Here is a 22,651-nt window from a genome sequence, read left to right as displayed (position 1 = left end):
GATAAGCGCAATGATTTTTTATCGTAAACCCGAGTGCTTGTGAGCAAAGGGACATGGTTTGATTCACAAAATGAGTCCCATTGTCCGATCTTATAATATGAGGTATGCCATAGGTAGGGAAATAATGGCCTACCAAACATTTTGCAACGGTCATTGCATCACAGTGTTTTACAGGGTATATTTCTACCCACTTAGAAAAGGTGTCTATAATGACTAGACAGTACTTCTTCCCTTGTGACCAAGATAATTCAATGAAATCCATATGTACAATTTGAAATGGATACTCAGCTGCGGGAAACTGGCCACGTTTTGGCCTTATGTTGCCTTGTGCATTGTGTTTACAGCAAATTAAGCACGCTCGACAAAATTGTTTTGCATAATCAGAAAAATTTATAGTATAAAAGTATTGTTGAATAATATGTACCATCCCTCCTGTTGAGACATGGGTGTTTCCATGGCTCACTAAGGCAGCTGTCTTGTATAAATTTTTTGGTAGGATGGGCTTGTCATTCATATAATAAGTTTTTCCTTGCTGTATTGCTCCTCTCTTAATCCAGCTCTGTATTTCTGTTTTAGGTGCATGACTCTGTGCATCACATAATACATCACTATCTATCAACAAGACATCTGTAACATTTAAGGCAGGTTGTTTTTGTGCAGCACTTTTTGCCGTCATGTCCGCAAAACTGTTTCCTTTAGCTATTGCGGAAGCATCAGTTTGGTGTGCCTTACATTTGCATATCGCAAGGCAATTTGGTAATTGCACAACATCTAACAACCTGAGTAACAAGTTCGTATGAGTTAAAGATGTTCCTTGCGATGTCTTAAATCCTCTATTTTTCCACACTCTTGTATGGTGATGAACAGCTCCAAACACATATTGACTATCAGTGTATATTGTAAGTGGCTTGTTTTTGAAGAGCTCGCATGCCCTAATTACAGCATAGAGTTCAGCCGCTTGTGCTGAACAAGCAGGGGGGAGTGCATTGGCCTGTAACACTTCAGTAGATGTAACTACAGCATATCCGACCTTGTTCTTCCCCATGTCATTTTTTGATGCTGATCCATCTACAAAAACAACCGTTGAATCTGGTATTGGGGTCTGTAAAATATCTGCTCTTGGTTTGGTTTGTTCTTCCACAACTGCTTTGCACGAACGTGGCTCTCCATCTTCCGCTGTCGGAAGAAGGGTGCTAGGGTTGAGAGGACCACATCGCTGTATCGTGATGTTTGACTGTGAAAGCAGGAGTGAGACTAGGGTCAGATGTCTAACATGTGTGAGGAATGGCAGTGGCGTCTGCAGTAAAACTAAAGAAACTGAATGTGGCACCTTCAAAGTGAGTGGGTGACACAACACTAATTCTGCTGATAATTTCACTGCTTCTGCAGCAGCTGCACATGCCTGCAAACACTGCGGAAAACTGCATCTAATCGTTTAGAATAGAACGCTAATGGCCTCTCTTTTGCGCCGAATGGCTGTGTTAATACTGCCTTCATATACCCTTGATTTGCATCAACACATAGGGTGAATGGTTGTTGATAATCTGGCAGAGCAAGTGTCACATTAGTTTGTAACATCATTTTTAAGTTTGTGAATGCCAATTCTCCTTCTTTTGTCCACTGAATTTTATCTTTCAGTGCCATGTCCTTCTCATAAATCAGGGTTTGTAAAGGTTGAACGAGTGCAGAATAATCAGGTAACCATTCCCTGCAATAATTGCAAAGTCCTAAGAAGGACATCATTTGCTGTTTAGTCTTTGGCTTTGGTGCCTCTTGTATTGCCTGTTTTCTAGTTTCTAATAACGATCGACCTTGTTGGGAGAGTTTATGTCCAAGATATATAACTTCCTCTCTGCAATACTGTAATTTTTGTTTTGATGCTTTATGTCCTGTATCATACAAATGCTGTAACACTAACAGTGTGGCTTCTTTGCAATGCTGTTTTGTATCTGAAGCAATTAATATATCATCTACATACAGTAGCACTTGACTATGGGATGGTATTTTACAGGAACTCATTGAATACCTTAGTGCCATTGTATATACATGTGGACTTTCTGAAAAGGGGGAGTCTAGTGTATGTGTATTTATGTCCTTTATAAGTGAAACCAAATAAGTGTTGTGAATCAGGATGTAGTGGTACTGAGAAAAAGGCATTACTCAGATCCACTACTGAAAAATACTTCTTGTCAGGGGACAAGGAATTTAACAAAAGGTGTGGATTAGGCACATCTGGTGCAGCATGTTGTACTATTTCATTTACTGGTCTTAAATCCTGCACCATGCGCCATTTCCCTGTATGTCCCTTCTGGACGGGGAAGATAGGAGTATTGCAAGTGGCCTCAGGAGCCTCTCGCAATATTCCTGATGCCAACATATCCTGCACTACAGGGGCTATACCTTTCTCTGCTTCAGGTTTTAACGGGTATTGTCTAACTACCAGACGGTGTTCTGATTTCACAATTACTTTGTAAGGTGGAAACCCCTTTACCAGTCCTACATCAGCGGGGGAGGACGACCACAACCCTTCCGGGAGGCGATCTAGATCTGGACATGATCCCTCCTCCAGGGTTGGAAAAATTTGTCAGGTTGGGTCCTGCAAGTGTGTGGTGAGAGTGGTTTGAACTCTCCATCCCAAAGGAAACCGCCACACATTGTGTTTTTTGTCATAGCTCCAAAAGGAGCCAGGTACAGGTTGGTAGTCATTGTAACTGTGCATGGAATCTCGTAAGAACATCTCTACATCCATCCACTGCCTCTGTGGTGGTTTTGATAGAGATACGTGTGGTGTTCCCCCTCTGAACACAGCCTGTTGTTTATTAGATAAGATGACTGAAGCAGCAGAAAAGCCAGTAGTGGAGTTAACATATATATGTTGTAAGGTGATACAAGTGTCTTGAAGGGCATGAAACGTTTTGTCATAGGCATAATCTGGTCCTGGGGTGCCTTTGTACCACATAGTGACGTGTAAGGCATCGCCAGGCATGAACTGGGTTTGTTTAGGGGACTGCTTTTCTCTAGTTTTTCTCAATATTTCACGTGTCTGTGCTGTCCCCCCCAGATCTAGGGACCAATAATACTGTGGAGCTGACATGCCATGTATCACGAAAGTTTGCTTTTCTACTATAGCCTTCATGCCAGTGGGTGTTGCAATCACACTAATACCCATTTGTATCATAAGATCCCTTCCTAACAGATTGACTGGACATGAAGGGCTTATTAGCACTTGGGCGTGACATTCTAACTCTGTTTCCTCATCTTTTATGCTAACTGGATTTGTCAATTGATGACTTTCAGCTTGGCCTCCTGCAGTTCGGATATTTATGGAGGACGAAGAAAAGGTGACCCTTGGAGGGCTAATGGTTAACACTGTTCTACAGGCTCCGGTATCACATAGGCACTCATATATTTTCCCATTTAAAATAAGCCTTCATTTTGGTAGTTCTTCAAGTTGTTTTAGTGCTAGCAGTTGGCTAGCGGTTTAGGAGAGGTAGATCCTGTTTAACAAATCTGTTGGAGTTTTTTGAGGAAGCTACTCAGGAAGTTGATGATAAGAAGGCCTATGATGTCATCTACTTAGATTTCCAAAAGGCTTTTGATGTTGTCCCCCACAAGAGGCTCCTACTTAAACTCAAAGCGACTGGTATTTTAGGTACCGTAGCGACCTGGATTGATAACTGGTTAACAGATAGGAAACAGCGAGTAGTTATAAGAGGCACAATGTCACAGTGGGCTTGCGTTCATAGTGGGGTACCGCAGGGTTCGATTTTAGGACCACTATTGTTCCTAATTTACATAAATGATATGGATACCAATATATACAGTAAACTGGTGAAATTTGCAGATGACACCAAGGTGGGTGGTGTAGCAGATACTGAATTAGTGGCTCAGCAGCTACAGCGGGATCTTGATTTAATTAGTGACTGGGCCGATACCTGGCAGATGAAATTTAACGTCGATAAATGTAAGGTACTCCATCTAGGGAGCAGAAATATAAAGTACAGGTATTTCATGGGTGTCACTGAAATAAAGGTAGCTGATCATGAGAAAGACCTTGGTGTGTATGTTGATGCTTCCATGTCCCATTCTCGCCAGTGTGGGGAAGCAATAAAAAAGGCCAATAGGATGTTGGGGTATATCTCCAGGTGTGTGGAGTTTAAGTCAAGGGAGGTAATGCTAAGATTATACAATTCCTTGGTGAGACCTCACCTAGAATATTGTGTGCAAGTTTGGTCACCATATCTTAAAAAGGACATTGTGGCCTTAGAAAAGGTGCAGCGTAGGGCCACAAAAATGATTCCTGGTCTTAGAGGAATGTCATACGAGGAACGGTTACTTGAGCTAAATCTGTTCAGTCTCAAGCAAAGGAGATTGAGGGGGGACATGATCCAGGTATATAAGATTCTAACAGGTTTGGATGCTGTTCAACCAAATAGTTACTTCAGCATTAGTTTAAATACACGAACTCGTGGCCATAGGTGGAAATTAGCGGGAGAACATTTCAAGCTGGATTTAAGGAAGCACTTCTTTACGCAGCGTGTAGTCAGAGTATGGAATAGCCTTCCTGATAATGTAGTGCAAGCTGAATCCTTGGGTTCCTTTAAATCAAAGCTAGATAAGATTTTAACGACTCTGAGCTATTAGTTTAGTTCTCCCCAAGCGAGCTTGATGGGCCGAATGGCCTCCTCTCGTTTGTATAGTTCTTATGTTCTTATGTTCTTATGTTAAATCTATCTCTTCTGTCTCATCCTGTTTTTGCAGCTTATCTGGCTCTTTTGATAGTTCACAGGCTAATTGTCATTGATTCTCTGTGGAATTTGGGTTGTTTATAAACTTGGTTCTACATTGCCTAGCTAAGTGCCCAAGTTTTCCGCATGTCCAGCAAGTGTTATCTTGCTGTAATAAATTTCGCTGATTGCTCCTAAAAGCACCTCTCCCCCTTCCTCGGCCTCGTGACCTTCCTCTGAACCCTCCCCTCCCCGGAGGATTCATATGTATTATTGCAACAGTATCATTAGCAGCAAACACTGCGTCTGATTTCTGTTTTTGTGCTGTATGGGCGTGTTGGGCATATTCTAGGGCTTGCTGTACTGAACCAGTATTCTGATGTACCCAATGTTTATCTATGTATCTCTTCAGTTCAGGTTTTAGCCCTGTGATGAACGCACGTTTTAACTGTTGCTGATAAACTCCTCCATTTTCCTCATTATGAGGAATTCCTGAATTCCCTCTAAACACCACTCTCATCCTATCCATAAAATCCTCTGGCTCTTCTCCATCTTTTTGCTTGCATTGTGCAATTCTGCCATAATCTGCTCGTCTCATAAACACTGTCTCTATCCTTCCATGTAATTGCTGCATACTCTGTTGCAGAGCTTGTGAATTATGTGCAAGTGGTTGATTGTCTGGTCCATGACCAGTAAAGTCTCCTGCTACTCTTCCCCATTTATGATTGAACAGCTGTCTTAAACATTGGAACATTTCTCTACCATTCAGGTGGAAACTGCTTTGTAGTTCCAATATTGCTGTCCAAAATTCTGGTACCCCTTCATCAACTGGAGGTATTCCCTTTAATGCTGCCGTTCTATCTTCAGCTGTCCATGGTCTATAGACTAACATTGTTTCAGGTCCTCCATCTGGCTCTCTATTAGGGTTTGCCACCTCCACTAGGGGGCATTGTAATTCTATTTCTTCCTCTTCACTATCAATATCAATGCCTTCATTTCGCGGATGCCATCGAACCTTAGCAGTACCTAGATCACGCACAGGGTATAACGTAGGATCTCTACTCCTAGTTATAATGGGGGAAGAAGGAAGAGCTGATGGCTTCTTTGGTATTGTGCCCGTAGCAGATGGTTGTTTTATTTCCCTTCTATCTACGGGTTGCATGGGGGCAGGCAATAGTGGTGGTGTTGGTGGTCTATTTTCTCTATGTTTTATTTTGGCCACCGTCTCATCATCTAAAGTGACTAGAGCGGCTGCAGTTAATTTATCCTTTCTATCATCCTTTTTCTGCTTTCTACGTACATCTCTTAACTTACTTTGTTCCAACCAATTATCTGAATACTTTATTATATTCTTTTTTCCTTTTCTCCAATTTTCCTTTCTTCAAGGTTTGTAACATTTCTAGTTTTAAATTTCCTTGTAATTTTAAGATATCTGGAGTGTGGAGTTTCCCTTCAAACCCATGTTTTTTTCTCCACCTCTGATTACTTATTTATCCTGAACCTGGTTTATATCTTTCCATAAACTTCTCATCTCCCTCTAGTTCAATCCTCTTACTCTGATTCTTTCCCATTTTTTTTTTCCCCGTCTCCGCACTACACAGGTCCTGGGTGGAAATTCACTGGTACTAGATATATGGGAGGACACCAATACGGCCTTCTACTGCACGCTGTTCGTGCAGCGGTATCGGTTTTCAGGGATGAAACCCGTCCTTGATCCTTCAATCACCAGTACTTCTTTCCCACCAGGCAAAATAAGAAATGGACTGACAGAAGCAACTCTAAGCCTCTATAATAGTCTTAGTCCAGTCATTCACACAATACATGCATGTTCATATTTCGCTTAATTACGGCTAAGCCTAACCCCTTTTCTGCTTAATTACGGCTAAGCCTAACCCCTTTTCTGCTTAATTACGGCTAAGCCTAACCCACGTCAATTAACCCGGTTATTTCGCTGAATAACCTTTGTTGTCTCACCTGTCCTGTGTGCCTGTGTTCCGCCACCGAGGTCCGTCAGACATCACCAGACGTCGAGCGCAGTTCTAACCACCGGCCTGATGACGAATTCACGTCACAGGTCTTTCTTGCACCCGTCTCCGAGTGGCTGTCGACAGACTTCGGTGTCGCTCCTCTCGGTGCGCTGGCGATGTCGTCAGGTGTCCTCGGCTCCGGCTCGAAGGACCAAATTATATGTTGGAGAAAGCGTCAGGCTTTCCACTCCAACTCTGCACACAGGACCAAACTACAATACAGTATATGTTGGAGAAAGCGACAGGCTTTCCACTCCAACTCTGTACACACCATTAATTACGAGACAACACACTTAGAGTTTTACTTGCACAAGGGTAACCACACTATGCATGCTAGGCTACAAAGGAATGTGTTACAAAGGGTGGTTCCCCTTGGCACCTTTATTTATAGTCAATGGGGGGCAGGGGTCTTGGAGTGAGAACAAAGAAAGGACTGTGAGAGTAAGAAGAAGTTCTGGTTTTCCTCAGGTGGACAACTATTTAAACACGTGCTCAGGATACGTGTAAACTAATATAATCTAAATTATGAAGGTAAAGGAAAACAAAATAATGTATATACATATTTACACTCATTGCTGATTATACAGAAATGATAACAAATGATTAATAACAGTTTCTTCAACCTAACATTATGTCATTTACGACTTTAGTTAAGGCAGTTTCAGTGCTGTGCCCTGGACAGAAGCCCGAGTGGAATCTGTCCAGTATGTTGTGCGTCTTCAAGTATGACTGAAGTTGAGCAGCCACAATCTTCTCCAGAACTTTGGACAAAAATGGTACGTTAGAGACGGGTCTATAATTAATAAACTTCTCTGGGTCTGGACCTGATTTTTTCAGTAGTGGTCTGATTACAGCTACTTTAAATTGGTCCGGCACATCACCTGAGGAGAGATGCATTAATTATGGCTGTTATAGGTCTTGCCAGAACATCTAGGGATTCTTCGAGAAGTTGAGTGGGGATAGGGTCCAGTGGACAAGTGGTTGGTTTGGTTTTAGTTATTATTGTTTTTAACTCCTGTTTATTGGTTAATTCAAAAACATTTAAGGGTGTGTGCACATTGTGTTTGAATCACCACTATTTGTGAGTTATCTGAACATGTTTGATTTCTGATGTTTGTAATCTTATCATTAAAGAAGTCCATGAAATGTTCATTACTAATATTACTTGGTAGCATAGGTTTAGCGTTATTTATTAGATGAGCTATTGTCCTAAAAAGGTAACGAGGATTATTTTTATTTTGATCAATCGGTTTAGAATAAGTAGCTGATCGTGCCCTATATAGGGCTTGTTTGTATTTTTGCAGACTGTCAGACCATGCCAACTTGGACACTTCTAATCCTGTAGACTCTAATCGGCAGCATTCCTGTTTGTAAGAGCGTGTGTAATCATTAAACCATGGGGAGTGCCTAGTGGTTTTTACAACTTTATTTTTCAAAGGAGCTGTTTCATCCAAAACTTGACTGACTATTGTATTGAAGTCATGTGTGACTTTGTTGACATCTGTACTAAATGTGAAGTTTACATTACTTACTGCATTAATAAATCGTAAGGTATTTATACCATTTAGGTGACGTGTCAATAACTTTCTCTGCCGTAGTCGAGTGAGATTGAATCACAAACGTGATTAGGAAATGGTCAGAGAAGGTCTTATTCAATGAACAGATACATGATGAACATCCACTCCATGAGTGATAACCGAGTCTAATGTATGATTATGCAGGTGTGTTGGTCCGATCACATGCTGGTGACCTTCAGCAGAGTCTAGGAGGGACAGGAAACTTTTGCTGAGGCTGTCAGTCTCTATGTCCACATGTATATTAAAATCTCCAAGTATTATAATATGCTCTAAGTTAATGACTAAGTCAGTTAGAAGTTCCCCAAACTTGTATGAAGTGTATGGTCCAGGAGGTCTGTATACTATAAGAAAATAGATGGATGGGTCGCACATAATTTGGATTAACATTGCTTCATATGTTGTAAAATTATCTATGGTTTTGGGTTCAATTTTTAACCATGAGTTAAAAATAGCTGCCAGGCCTCCTCCACACCCAGAGCTGTGTGGTTTCTGCATGAAACTAAACCCCTCGGGTGAGGCTTCAACAAGGGGAATGGTGTCTGTGGGTCTGAGCCATGGTTCAGTTAAGAAGCACATGTCTGCACCAGTGTCAAGTACCATGTCATGGACAAGAAGTGATTTGTTTCCTAGAGCGTGCACATTCAATAATGAGCATTTTATGGTGGGTTTATGTTGTGGCTCATTCAATATTATTAATGGGACTGATATTAGGTTATCCGCACAGGAGCCCCCAGCTGAGCGTTTAGATCTATGTCTTGGTCTAGCAATACTTACAATATTCTTTCTATGCTCACTTAGCTCCGTTTCTAAGTCGCTGCTAGATTTAGGGGACGCCGTGTGAAGGAGCATCTGGGTCATAGCCAGTCTTGGTCTAAATGAAAACAGAAAACACTGGGAACACTGCAAAAATACAAAAAGGACCACGAGAGGTCAAGAGCAAAACGTAATAAACAAAGACTAATTACAAATGGTTCAAGGTAGGCAGAACATACATCTAACCTCTAACATCAAACAACCAACAAACCACTGGGGAACTGAACAGAGGCAGGGACTTGAATACTAAGGGGTAATGAGACTAACACAGGACAGGTGATACTAATTAACAAGAGTTGAGAAAACAGGCCAAATATGAAATTAATAATTAATCAGAAACTAAACAGGGAAACTATCCTAGATAGCAAAAATCATTTGGCCCAGATCTGGCCCAGATCCTTCGTAAGTTCTGGGCCAGATCTGCACAACGGACTTGGGCCAGTGTCCTTTGGCACAACAGGCCAATACCAGCACAGATCCGGTTTTCTTTATCTGGTCCAGAACTGGGCCAGCTCCAGACCAGATGAGGATTCTTTTATAGTGATTCGGCCCAAATCTGGGCCAGATGTGGACCAGTTCTGTAGTAAATCTGGTCCACATTTGGGACAGATCAGGGCAAGTCCGTATTGAATCTGGACCAGCTCATTTCGTGGATTTTATAAATACATAATATTACTACTAAATCAAGTAGTAGCATACATTTGCTGAACGTCAAGCTTATTTTATTATGCCACTAATTCAAATTAGTAACTAAATCGCCACTAGGAACTAGATGCTTGAGGAACAAACTCCTTTATGACAATAAAGTGGCAATTCTGGGAATTTAGCAACATGACAGCACCACCTTTTTAAAATACATTTATATTTCAGATATTTTTGCATCTGCAAACAAAAAGACCAAGAAAAAAAGCTGTTAGTTGAACATTAAAGATTACAGCCAAAAACAATAATAAATTTCAGGGCTTCTTAAGTTTCAAAAAGTTAAATTTAAGACTAAGATCTCTTTAGATCTCTTTGAAGACATTTCACATTCATACTGGCAAAAAAGTATGAAGGCTATGAAACAAAAATGATCTGAAGTTTTAATCAAATTTGATTTATAGGTGACATGAGGGAAAGGTGGGCGATTAACCGATGTTCAATCATTTCAGGCAAATGAAGTTATTTTATGTCGTCCAACTCCTGTTTCTAAAAGGGTTTACACGGGTCCTTAAGTCTTATTTTTATAGTTCTTAATGTATTGATTATGTCTTACGAACTTGCTTTTTAATGTTATGTAAACTTTACCTCTATAATGTTGCATTAAATGACGTGACACCTGTGAGCTAATTCAGGCAGCCACACTTGAATCCTGCACTGTGCACTGCATTCACATTGCACTTCCTGTCATTGAAACATAAAACATCAAAGTGCATTAACCATGGCAGCAAGGTAGAGCACTGGTGTTGCTTTGTCACCCGGGCTCAAGATAACGGTGCATTTTGCTGGTCCACAATATAATTTACGGTAGGCTAAAGTTTCGCTCAGTGTCAAGGAGCTACATGACCCAGCTACAGACAGCCGTTTAGGAAATACGTTTTGTATGGTTATACTGTAATATTATATCTTGCTATACAAATGTGCTGCAGCTGCATTCAGGGAGCACTGTTATTGGAGCAGGGTATGGCATTAAATGCTAAATGTCCTTTTCCTTTTGGAGGAACTACTTACTTACATACTTACTATGTTGTGAACACTAAGTCTCAGACTAACCAAGACAACCCAAGTTACATTTTTAGAATTGAACCAAGTGCAAAAATCAAAGTTAAAAAAACACACAGTGCCATAATGCTTCTTCCATAGAAATTTCACCTCAGTTGATGCCTCTTTGGCTCTTGCACATTCTTTCCGGCCACCTCCACGGTCAGACGCCAGGTTAAACCAACGGATGGTGTAAGAATCGACCTCACTATCTGCTACACTGGAGGAAGACTGGTTCTTCCTTACAGCTCCTGTTGAGAGAAAACATGCAACACTTGAGAAGCATCCCCAAAACCCCAAGCTAATAAGGCCTTGATTGAAAGCTCTGGTGTGATGTAGATCAGGTAAGGAAAAAACAGCTATGTCAGTGATTAAAATATACATTTTAATTGATCAAAATTGGTCACATGATGCGCAAATTGAGGAATTACTACACATGATGAATTACTACATGCTGTGCCTTTCTGTTTGCAAGGACAGAGTTAGAGGTTTATGGACTCGGGTTGTTTTGCTACATTTGCTCTCCAGGGCTATTTTTTTTTCACAATGAGTTGGTGCATTATATTTTACCTGTATAGAAATATCTTAAGAAACTCTCAACCATCAGTCAGTTCAAAGACATGCATAACCTAATGCTGAAACAAAACATAGCTGCCCAAGAAACATTTATAGCCAATTATCCAATTATTTGAGTTCTTGCATTGTTGAAATGTTTAAAAGAAATACAAACTCGCATAGTTAAAAAAAACTGTAAAAAAAGTAGTATCTTTGCCCTATGTACCATAAAATTCACATCTTTTATAACAGTCCTGCAAGAAAGGTGTCTAATACCCAGCTTCTCTGTATGTACCATACTTACTGATCAACAAACTTCTTGTATGCATTTCTTTAAAGCACTTTTTACCATTAACTCCTTTCCAGTTTATTTTTTTTGGCTACTGCATCTGAGAAAAGCCTTGAAAGTATGATCCATGTGACTCGTTTAGCATTTTGTCCTCCTGTAGCACCCAGAGCAGAAATCTGAAAAGACAAAAATATTTCATATAAAAAGGCAAAGATAAGTATACGTACTAACTGTGAAAACCAACTGTAGGAGATCCTGATCGTACATCAAATCATGTCATACAAACAATTCAGGGTTTATCTGAACATTAAACCTAATTTATTATTCGGTTTTTGCTGTTTTCATTAACTATGTTAAAGTTAATCGATGAAAGAAGTCAATTTTCAGAGATCTGATACAATAAGCAGTATATTGGCCCAGCAATGATAGTTTTATTTAAAATTAAAATTTAAAAAGTTACAATACCATGTTTTGCTTAGCATGCGAATTTCTTCATTTCTTGAATCTTTAAGCCACTCCTCCAACTCCTCAACTTCAGACATGGTGGCCAGTGGCAAACTGATATTGGGAGGCATTTCAGCCACAGCAGTGTCTGTCGCCATACGTGCAGCAGGATTCTTAACGGTAGCAGCAAGCTGCATCTGCTGTTCCTTGATATATTCCAACAGTGTTAGGATGTGCAGTTGAGCGGCTAGTTGATTTACATATTTTTTATAATGTGGTCACAAGGACAATATTATCTACCAAGTTCTCAATATTTATTATTTCAAGCATCGTTTAGTCACAGACTCAGTTTTCAAATTAAAAGAATTTTACCAGAGCAAGGAATAGGTCCAGTGCCTGTCCTCCCCAGTCTAAACCGGGGGTTAAATGAATGGTCTTGATGTTCTTCAGAAAGAGGTGTAGCAGAGACCTGGCTCATAGAGCTTGAGGGCATGTGAGAGATGGGGGTCGTAACTGCATGCACTGGACCTGGGAAAGGCAAGCAGAATGCATGTAAGTGATCGCTTTCATGAGCAAAGCTTTATAATAATAATCGATACTTTATTGATCCCCGTAGGGAAATTGTTTTCACGCCTCCCTCAACTTGCTCTTTTTCATCGAGTAAGTTGTCTGCGAAGGGCTGCCACCCGTAGCGGCACCCAGGGAGCTGGGGGTCCAGGGCCTGGCTCAAGGACCTGCAGGCTGAGGCTGGGTTTGACCTTCTGATTACAGGCCACAGGCTTAGCCCACAGAGCCACAGGCTGCCCCCTAAAGTAATCATAAAAGTATAGTACCTGTGTAACGGCCGTGTTCAGAATGTCTAATGGAGAAGTGGTGAAAAGGACTGGAAGGCATGCCAAATGTTGTAATGGGGGCAGGTGGTGCAGCTGTGAAAAATGACAATGATTATTTTTAAGTGAATATTAGAAATAAACACAGCTATTCGTATATAAAATAATTCACTATCATAGCAGTAAATTAAGTTTCAATGACTCATCTGGAGTTCTGCTAAGCACATGAAATTACAGTAACTGTCAGTCCTTCAGAACTAAGCTGACTGAATAGTTATATTAATGTTTAATAGGTGGATATTAGCATAACCAGTCCTTACAGAATGATTCAATGAAAACAGAGGAACATAAAACAGGGATATTCAGTATTCCTCAGGTTTAGCAGAGGTCCAGTAGAGGTCTGGCAAGCTGAATCAGACGGTATGTCAGGAGTAGGTGGAGGAATAGGTGGTGCTGGTGCAGAGGAGATGCTGCTGCATCTCCTCTTTTTACCCACTTCTAGTTCATTGTCTGAGTCTGTATCACCAAAAATGTGCCTAACAAACAAAACAAATCAAAATCAAGCGCAGTTCATTTTTTGGCACAAGTAAAAACAGTCAAAACCGACAGAGACTCCTTGTATCAGACTGTGTTCAGTTTGTTTAAATTACATCAATAAACTACATTAAAATTAGTAAGAATTGCTTAAATTCAACCAGGCACTAAATATTCAATTAATCTACTCTATAGATCTTATCAATGAATCCCTGTGTCATTTGAAGTTGTGCAGAAGTAATAACCACACTACAAACTACCTTTTACTTATTTAATAATTAGGGAAAATTACCGTAGCAGCACAACATATCAGTTTTGCAACACCTAGTATGTGCTCTTTGGTTAAATATATCTGCCTAAATGTTCTTATATTTTCAAATGTTGCCTGTGTCTCACACATCAAACCTCGGCTTAATTTTTCTTTTCCTAATCACTTCTTCCTCGTCGTCTGTTTGTAACTCAGACGTGTTACAGGTCAGTGAGGCCCTCAGTTTCTCTCTTGCCTTTCGATAATCACCTCATCAGAATTCACAAAATGTCAATAAACGCAAACTCACACATAAGAAATGCTTAAATGTATCACTTTACACAAAATACACGAGCGGTTCCATTTTGTGGCATGATCTGATCCTTTAAGTAATGCTGTTTTCATGCATGCGAACTCCAACAGGAAGGCTACAACCTTACCTGCTATTGTGTCTTACAAAGCACATTATTTACACACTGGGCTCTAGTTGAATTATTTCCTATTGGTCACTATAATAGCTAAGTAGTTTATTAAGCAAAGTACATTTTTAAGATTCCATTTAAGCAATAATTTACACTGCTGTCCTTTTCTCTTCTTTGAAAAGAAACTAATGCCAAGTTTATAGCAAAAACAACAGTATAAGTGTTCCAACTCAACCAAATGCAGACTTATATTTATGTAAATTAAGGGATACATTATTAACATAGTAACAGACATTTGTATAGACCAAGTAAGGAAATCTTGGTAAAGCAAGTTGATAATTAGAATTTTAATTGTGTTCATAATGGAGTCTGTATATTTCAGAACACAGTTGGGTTGAATTTTGTCTCTACAAGAGATCCTTACCAGCTCTTGAGAGGCCTCGAACATCATACTGTTTCCAGCCTGTTCTTGGTTCCTCACACTTTTGTACAGCTTTGTTTATGCCTTCATCATTACTATAATTTGGCCACCAAGTGACACCATCCTCAAACCATGACTCGGCTATAATATTAACAGACTTGGTTTCCAGAAATTCAACAACTAAAAACATCTGAAAAAGAAACTGTTGTAGATTTAAATACACAATCCATAAAATATTACTACCTCTTTTGAATCTATGCTCAAACCTTTTTGACCAAACCTCAACATTTTCCTTCAATAGTCATTTCATGTCTTTCCATTCTGTGATGAATTCTATTACAAGTAGAGTCTACCTTTTGTTGCAAAACATTCAAAATGCACACGTACAAAGAACTGTACAGTGTAATCCAGTGTTATGGTTCATAATTTAATCTTATGGTTAGAAATCTGTTTATCACTTGCTGTCTTTCAGTCACAACAGGGTTAAGGTACAGTAAAAGCACCGGAGAATGTGCTAACAAACAGCACCAGCTTACTCTCACATCAAGACCTCCTCCTGTACTAAAGATATGGTTTATTAATGAATGTATGAAGTGCAATTAATAATATTGGTTTTGCACAATATTACCCAGCCCCTGTGTGATATTACCCAGCCCCCGTGTGACATTACCCAGCCCCCGTGTGACATTACCCAGCCCCCGTGTGACATTACCCAGCCCCCGTGTGATATTACCCAGCCCCCGTGTGACATTACCCAGCCCCCGTGTGACATTACCCAGCCCCCGTGTGATATTACTCAGCCCCATAATGTTTCAACATGATCAACAAGATTTACCAACTTATTAATTGAAAATGTCTCAAATGGGCTGCAGCAATGGCACCACTTTTATTATTATTCACTGGGTAAACTCACATCATCAAAATGCACATATATCCAGAAACTTTTGTGGAATAAAACAGTTAATCTTCAGTTCTTCAAAAAGTTAAGTCAGTCGTCAGTCAACATAAATTTTGTAGCCCAGTACTCTGCTCCCAAACATAAATTTTCCACAACTACACCTATAACCTGGACCTAAAAGGTCTGAGTACTAGAACTGCTGATATGTAAGAGGGGCATGACAACAAATCTCTCTTTATAAGGCAGAAGCACATACTTATGAGAGACCTGTGATGCTTTGGCCACCTTCAATGGCCCTGTAGGTTGAGACACAATAAATATTCTGAGAAAATTAGAGCTCACCGGATAGTTGAAGAAAGTTTCCATCCCTGTAAAAACTTTAATTACTACATATATTCCCTCCACAGACTGAATGATGTTATGTATGACACAAATGTCTCCATCTATAGCAAAAACATTATCACCTGTGGAAACTTTCATTGACCATTGCTCAGTCTGCAGCTCCCTGTACTGTGCTGTTGCTTGAAGGCCATCAGGAACAGGTCCAACATAATGTTGCATCCTTAAATTCCTACAGGGCATCTCAATAATACTGATCTTTTTAACCTCAGATAACCTTCTTATAATTTGTGCAAGGGGAAATTCTGGCTTTCGTACAAACCTCTTCAATTTACGGAGATAATTTTCATATGGAAAAGCTGAGACAGAGTCCAAACAACCATGCAGTTGGGCATCTGTAGATTGGTGGACCAATGCATGGACGTTATACACTAAGGCATCCTTGCCATAAAGTTCCCCAAAATGACTTACAAATGTTGTAAGTAATGTGTTTGCATAGTTACAGTACAAGGAGCACAGCTGAGGACTGACAAGGATGCAAATACCTGTATAAAATAACATGAAATTGTTATATAAATTACTATCTAAATGTGGTGCCAGAGCAATAGAGCCAGTATACAACAGAAACTGCCTTAGTTCAGTTGCTTTCCAACGGTCTCTCTCTCTTAGAGACCTTGGCTTCCTTGCAAATTCCACTGGTATATATGTATGCATCTGAATCAGATTTTGAGAAATTCTATCAACGACATTAGAGGATAAGCGAAATTTCAAAGGCCCCCTCAGCCAAACATTTAACAATCTACGCGTGACACCTAAACATGCAAGGTGCATGTAATCTAGAGGGAATCTAGTTACCATACCAACATCTAGACCAGAGAATCCATGGGGTCCATTGTGGTGATGGTCCTCGTCAACTCTGTCTGAAAATGATGAATCATTGCGCAATACAAAATTATTTATGGGGTATGTCATTCTGTTGTTAACGTAAACACCTGGCTGGCAACACTTGTCACATCCATGATATGCATTGTGAGCCTTTGTGTTTTTTACAAATGCCCTAGCAGGGGTATCACATACAACCGAAGCCAGTTCAATGAAGACCTTTTTCCCTCTAAAATTAAATCCTTCCTGCAGCTGCTTTAGCTCATGGGTAAAATCACTTAAAAATTCATCCGGGGCATTTGGTTTTTTTGTACCACAAAAAAGGCCAATAACAATGGGTTCCTTCATTGGGACACTTAATAAAAGTCCTAAAATGGGCCATAACTGTATATTTGTGCTCTTGAACAATGGCAAGCCATCAATATTTATCTGTAATCTGAAAGTAAAGCCATCTGCAACATTCTTAATTAGCTGGGTTAGTGTGTACGCACCTATATTCAGTGCTGTCAAGATACCTCTATAATGATACAAACCACCACATCTTTGTTGGATTTTATATTCCGTGTTTGTTTGAAGGATGGTTCGAGCATCCTTGGGCAGTTCTGGGTGGTACGCTCTCAACAAACTAAGGAGGGCTGTGAGTGCCTCTAAAGAAACTCCAAACTGTACAGATCAATTGGCTAAGCTTGCAAAAAGGCTGACTGGCTTATCAACAAACTGAGACTCTGACTCAGAATCAGACTTTGAAGCATCTAGTCTCTCTGCCTCTCCTCCAGTATCATCTGTGCAAAGTGCATCTAAATGGTCATCTATCTGAGAGAAAGTCACTGAAGCTATCAGTGTCATTGGTGGTGAACTGGGAGTCAACTCTGTCAGCTGTTGTTTGCTCTGATTCTATCAGACAGTCTTCTGCAATGTCATGCAGTCGTTTTTCTAAAGAAATGCGAGCCCTCTGCCTGACTCCAGAGCTTGTTAATGGAGGTTCTCTCTTTTTCATTGTCTCTAAGAAGATTTAAGAAAAACAGCTTTACAGTGCATAGGTAGGAATATGTTGCCACTAGCCAGTATAATTTAGCTGCACGTGCCTTTAAAGTGTGTGTGTGTGTGATATATATATATATATCTCAATGACTGTGAAGTCATTTTTACTCTGTAAAAAAAGTTAGAAATTTCACATTCAACTAAATGAGCAAAGAAATATGAAGAATAGAAAGCATAAAATATACAACTACGGTACAGTTACAGAAAAACGTGAATGGCTTTTTCACTCAGAACTGAGATCACAATTCTCTCACGATTCTGCCTCGAAACTCTAATTTATAACGTTCAGTATAAATACAGCGTTCAATACACTACATTTGGCCGTGTATGATTTCTGAAGGTATATGTGAGTGGAGCATCGGTTTGATTCACAGGGGAATCTAACCAATAAATCCCAAAACAAAAACCAAATGATTTTTACTGGCTGTTATGGTTTGAGGTGAATGGATTCCAGGTACAGTACTTGCTGTTCAGTTTCTCAGATTATCAGACAACAGTTTTACACAGTGATATTTCTAATTTTTCCAGATAGCTAGAATTATACAATAAAAAAAAACACTTACCCTTGGATATGTGGTCGAACCTAAAATTGAGACAGAGTGTGCTATTGAATGTCAAATGTTTCTGCACATTTTCTCGATTAATCTACTAAATTCACCCGAAGAACACAATTAACTGAAATACAAAACATATTTCATGGTATTATAACTCTGTTACCTTTTATTAACCGACCCACGCTTATTTTATTTAGTAAGAGCTATAATTACACAGACAGATCAGTTGCTGGGTAACAAACTAGTGACAAAAGTCAACCATAATCAAAAAGGTACAGTATTAATTTACTTCTAACACAGTTTAACCGCACTGTGTGTCTTGTACGTACCGGAATAAAACTGTTTCCTCAAACTTTTCCTGCGCCTCGACCCACGCTGCGGTGATCCTGTCAGATTCCAGAAAATGAAAATTTGCGCGCTTGTGCCCCGTAGCTGCTTTGATTCTGCTGACATTATTGCGTTCCCGCCACTGAAGCCTGGGTCCGGGCCTTGTCCGTATTACAGCTGTAAAACGCGGATTTGCCGGCTTAGAGGCAGATCCGGATCGGAGTCAGCTGCTGTCTGGGTAGGAACTGACAAAGAAATAAGGAAAACAGAGTTTAACATGGGGGGGAATAAGAAAGACAGGTAAAACACAATGCACAAAACAGAAATCCACAAAATCTAGGAGAAACTGCTGAAACCAATGAAACACTAGGCAACAAAAACAGAGGAAAGTAAGGAGACGGGATTCGAACACACGACAGGTTAACACGGGTTAACAGGTTGTCGCATACTCAGCTGTCATGTGAATTGCAGCCATATGGTTGACAGGGAACAGAGGAAAGACTACAGACTGACAACAGGGGAAGACAGGAAAGACTGGGACAAAACGGTGCTGATCCTGACAAATAATACTAACAACTGCAAAACTTGCTCAGTTTTTTTTAAAAAGTAAAAATGTTTTTGTGAAACTTAAAACCCTGGGCAATAATGTCCATATAGAACTAAAGGTTTGAAAAAAACCCGAAACTGGTTGCACAAAACACCTTAAGTTTTCCCCTTTAGTATGACGCTTAAGGTTTAAATTTTCCTTAGCTAAGGGATTTATTTAAGGGTGTTGCATGGAACCCCTTAAAAGGTTTATTTAGTTAAGGAAAAACATTAAGGTATTTACAACATTGAAAGACGTTTTAGGGCAGTAAAACTGTCCCGTTTCCATGGAGATGGTTCATACGCTTGCACTCGCGACATCGATGGTCCCCCTTGTGCAATAGTACTACACCTATACTATAAGGCGAAGCATCGCATGCCAAGATCAGCTTTTTCCAAGCATCATAATGTACCAGTACTGAACACGACTGTAACAAGTCCTTCGATTCCTCAAAAGCATTTTGTTGTGCTTTCTCCCACTTCCATTTTACGTCTATTCTCAACATCTTGTGAAGGAGAGCCAGCAGCGTCGAGAGATTCGGAAGGAATCTGTGATAGTAGTTAAGCAAACCCAGATAGGCTTTTAATTCTGTTACATTGCTAGGAATGGGTGTTTTATTCACCGCTTCTACATATTCTGAAACAGGGTGTAACCCAGTGGCATCAATTTTGTGACCCAAAAAAAACACTTCCTTTCCCAGAAATGTACATTTGCTTCTCTTGAGTCTCAGCCCACTACCTTCCAATATTCGCAACACCTCCTCCAGGTTTCTCAAGTGTTCCTCTTCCATTGGCCCACTGACTAAAATGTCGTCCAGGTACACTGCCACATTAGGAACCCCCTGTAAAATACTCTCCATGGTCCTTTGGAAAATGGCTGGACTCGAAGACACACCAAACGGTAGTCTGGTGTAGGCAAACAAACCCTTGTGTATATTGACTTCTGGGATCTTTCATGCAACATGATCTGCTGGTATGCATGAGTCATGTCCAGCTTGGTGAAGAGCTCTCCTCCTGCCAAGTTAGCAAATAGATCTTCTATCCTTGGGATTGGATACTGTTCCACACTGGACACCCTATTGACTGTAAGTTTATAGTCTCCACAAATCCTTATGGAGCCATCAGGTTTTCTATATTGGACTGGTTCAATTATTTTCTCTGACACTATCCTTTGTAATTCCTGCTCTACTAGGGGTTTAATAGCATAAGGAACTTGCCTAGGTTTATAGATTCTGGGTGGAGCCATCTGATCTACATGAATAGTGGCTGCTACCCCTCTAAGTCCACCCAGTCCCTCTTTAAACACCTTGGAGTGCTTCTCTAACATTTCTACTAACGTAATGGCTTTTGCTGCTGTTACTCTATGAACAGCCAGAATTTCCACTGAAAGCTCCTTTAACCAGCTTCGGTCAAGCAAATTTGGACCAGACTCTTCCACAGCTATCAGTGGCAGCCGTTCTTTTGTTACTTTTTTATACTGTACAGACACTTGAGCTGTTCCTATAACCCTTAGCTCCTCTCATGAGTACGTTTTTAGACGTATGTATAGTACTTCTCTGTAACTCTGGCATTACATTTCTTTCCCACGGTTTGGAGTACTGCTCTTTGCTGATTACTGTTACTCCACAGCCAGTGTCAACTTCAAACTTCACCTCTGCCCCATTAATCGTTAATGTTTTGGTGATGGAAGCGACTTTAGATGAATCTTTTTGTTCTACAGTGTAGATGGTATGAATTTCCCCTAAGTCTTCTCCTTCACTCTCTCCCTCTTCCCTAAGAAGGTGAGAAGTCTGACGTTTGTCTTGCCCTTTGCTTTTTCCAAATTTTTGTGATTTATGAGTCCCTGCCTGCACCTCACAAGCTTTGACTTTGCTTCTGCAGGCCCTCTGGATATGACCCAGTTTACCACACTTATGACACCGCTCAGAGGCAAATTTGCACTCTGTCGCTGAATGCTGCCCTTTACACCGATAACATACCTGTGCTCCCTTCTGACTCTTGTGGTCTGAGTGATTCATGTCATGCATAGAGACCTGGGGCTTCGCAAACTTCAACGACATTCCCGACTCATCTGCTAACCGTCTCTACAGGTCCTTCACATCCTTGTTAGCAGATTCCATGGCCTGTCATTTTTCAAATGACAAATCCAGTTCAGAAAGTAATCTTCTTTGTATTCTGTCCTCATTAACTCCACAAACCAGCCTGTCCCTCAATATTTGTGAAAGGGTACTTCTGTAATTGCAATGATGAGCTAGCTTCCTTAGTATACTTTCCTCAGTTTTGTGAATCCTCGAATTAAACTTGGATCTTTGCATAATCTCACTTGGTTTGGGGTCAAAATGAGCTTTCAACAAGGCAACCAATTCCGTGTACATTTCCTCACTCTGCTTTTGCAGACACAGCAAACTTCTCAACAAACTGTAGGTGGCAGCACCAACACCACTCAGTAAAACAGCTTTGCGTTTCTCCTCGTTAATCATCCCATTAGCCGTGAAGAAAAATTCTAGCATCTCCACATATTCTTCTCACGATTGAGATCGACTGTCAAAAGGACTCACTGTTCCTACCGTGCCCATCTTGAATTATGGTGCTCCTCGGCAGGTCTAAGCACGTCCTGCTATCCATTGGCCCGCCAAATGCTCTGTTGCTAGCCCGCACCGCTACTAGTTGTCCAAACAAAAAAACGTCCAAATGCACTATCCACTCTCAAACCACATTCATCCTCGTCGCCATTTATGTAATATATTGAGAGTCAGCCGAGACACATTTGGGGATGGCAAAAGTTTCAATATTTCTTAAGTTTTTCAGCTCCGGGTATAATGCACACACACTCATCTTCCCTGTGTTGCCGCCTTCTACTTCCCTCCGTGCTGCCTACAACTATATGCTACTATTGCCCTCTAGTGGTTGAATCCAAGCTACTACACCTCTTAAAGTTACTCACAAAGTAAAATAAATGACAAAGCCAAATTGGTCAGAGGAGGAAAAGATTATATACTTTTGGAGGAATAAAATAAAGGAAAGAACATACTAAAAAGTAAATTTGATCCGCAAATAACAGTAAACGGAAGGAAATTGCAATGAAAATTAATTCAAGAAGTCTGGTGAAAAGGTGGGGCGGCATGGTGGTGCAGTGGTTAGCACTGTTACCTCACACCTCTGGGACCCAGGTTCAAGTCTCCGCCTGGGTCACATGTGTGTGGAGTTTGCATGTTCTCCCCATGTCGCCGTGGGATTTCCTCTGGGTACTCCTGTTTCCCCCCAAAGTCCAAAAACATGCTGAGGCTAATTGGAGTTGCTAAATTGCCCTTAGGAATGCGTGTGTGAATGTGCCCTGTAATGGGCTGGCCCCCCATCCTGGGTTGTTCCCTGCCTCGTGCCCCTTGCTTCCGGGATAGG

General features: G+C 40.5%; 2 protein-coding genes across 8 annotated transcripts in view; one reads left to right on the top strand and one right to left on the bottom strand.

The window, feature by feature from the left end:
- LOC125738526 (protein kinase C theta type-like) overlaps positions 1–22,651 on the top strand; it is an 86,800-nt gene that overhangs the window by 42,785 nt on the left and 21,364 nt on the right. The window lies entirely within an intron of this gene.
- On the bottom strand, positions 7,667–22,120 carry LOC125738530 (uncharacterized). 2 transcript variants are annotated; one of them, XM_049007615.1, is made up of 10 exons: positions 21,820–22,120; positions 18,670–18,912; positions 18,350–18,369; positions 13,323–13,538; positions 13,006–13,098; positions 12,545–12,700; positions 12,194–12,378; positions 11,744–11,904; positions 10,996–11,135; positions 7,667–9,231 (listed from the first exon to the last, which is right to left on the bottom strand). In XM_049007615.1, exons 8-10 carry the CDS (start codon positions 11,766–11,768, stop codon positions 8,407–8,409), a joined length of 990 nt encoding a protein of 329 aa, XP_048863572.1. In that variant the 5' UTR covers positions 11,769–11,904; positions 12,194–12,378; positions 12,545–12,700; positions 13,006–13,098; positions 13,323–13,538; positions 18,350–18,369; positions 18,670–18,912; positions 21,820–22,120; the 3' UTR covers positions 7,667–8,406. The 2 variants fall into 2 exon arrangements, with proteins under 2 accessions (XP_048863572.1, XP_048863573.1); XM_049007616.1 differs by lacking the exon at positions 13,323–13,538.

Source organism: Brienomyrus brachyistius, chromosome 3 (genome assembly GCF_023856365.1).
Source record: "Brienomyrus brachyistius isolate T26 chromosome 3, BBRACH_0.4, whole genome shotgun sequence".
NCBI classification, from domain to species: domain Eukaryota; kingdom Metazoa; phylum Chordata; class Actinopteri; order Osteoglossiformes; family Mormyridae; genus Brienomyrus; species Brienomyrus brachyistius.
This window is presented reverse-complemented; position numbering and strand designations above follow the sequence as displayed.

Excerpts from the sequence above, each read along its gene's own strand:
- LOC125738530 (XM_049007615.1), bottom strand. The coding sequence starts at position 11,768 with ATGCATACAAGAAGTTTGTTGATCA. Across the intron at positions 11,136-11,743 it reads TACAAGAAGTTTGTTGATCA|GAGCTGTAAGGAAGAACCAG; the intron begins GTAAGTATGGTA and ends TTCTCTCAACAG. Across the intron at positions 9,232-10,995 it reads CCAAAGAGGCATCAACTGAG|TGTTCCCAGTGTTTTCTGTT; the intron begins GTGAAATTTCTA and ends GTATTTTTGCAG.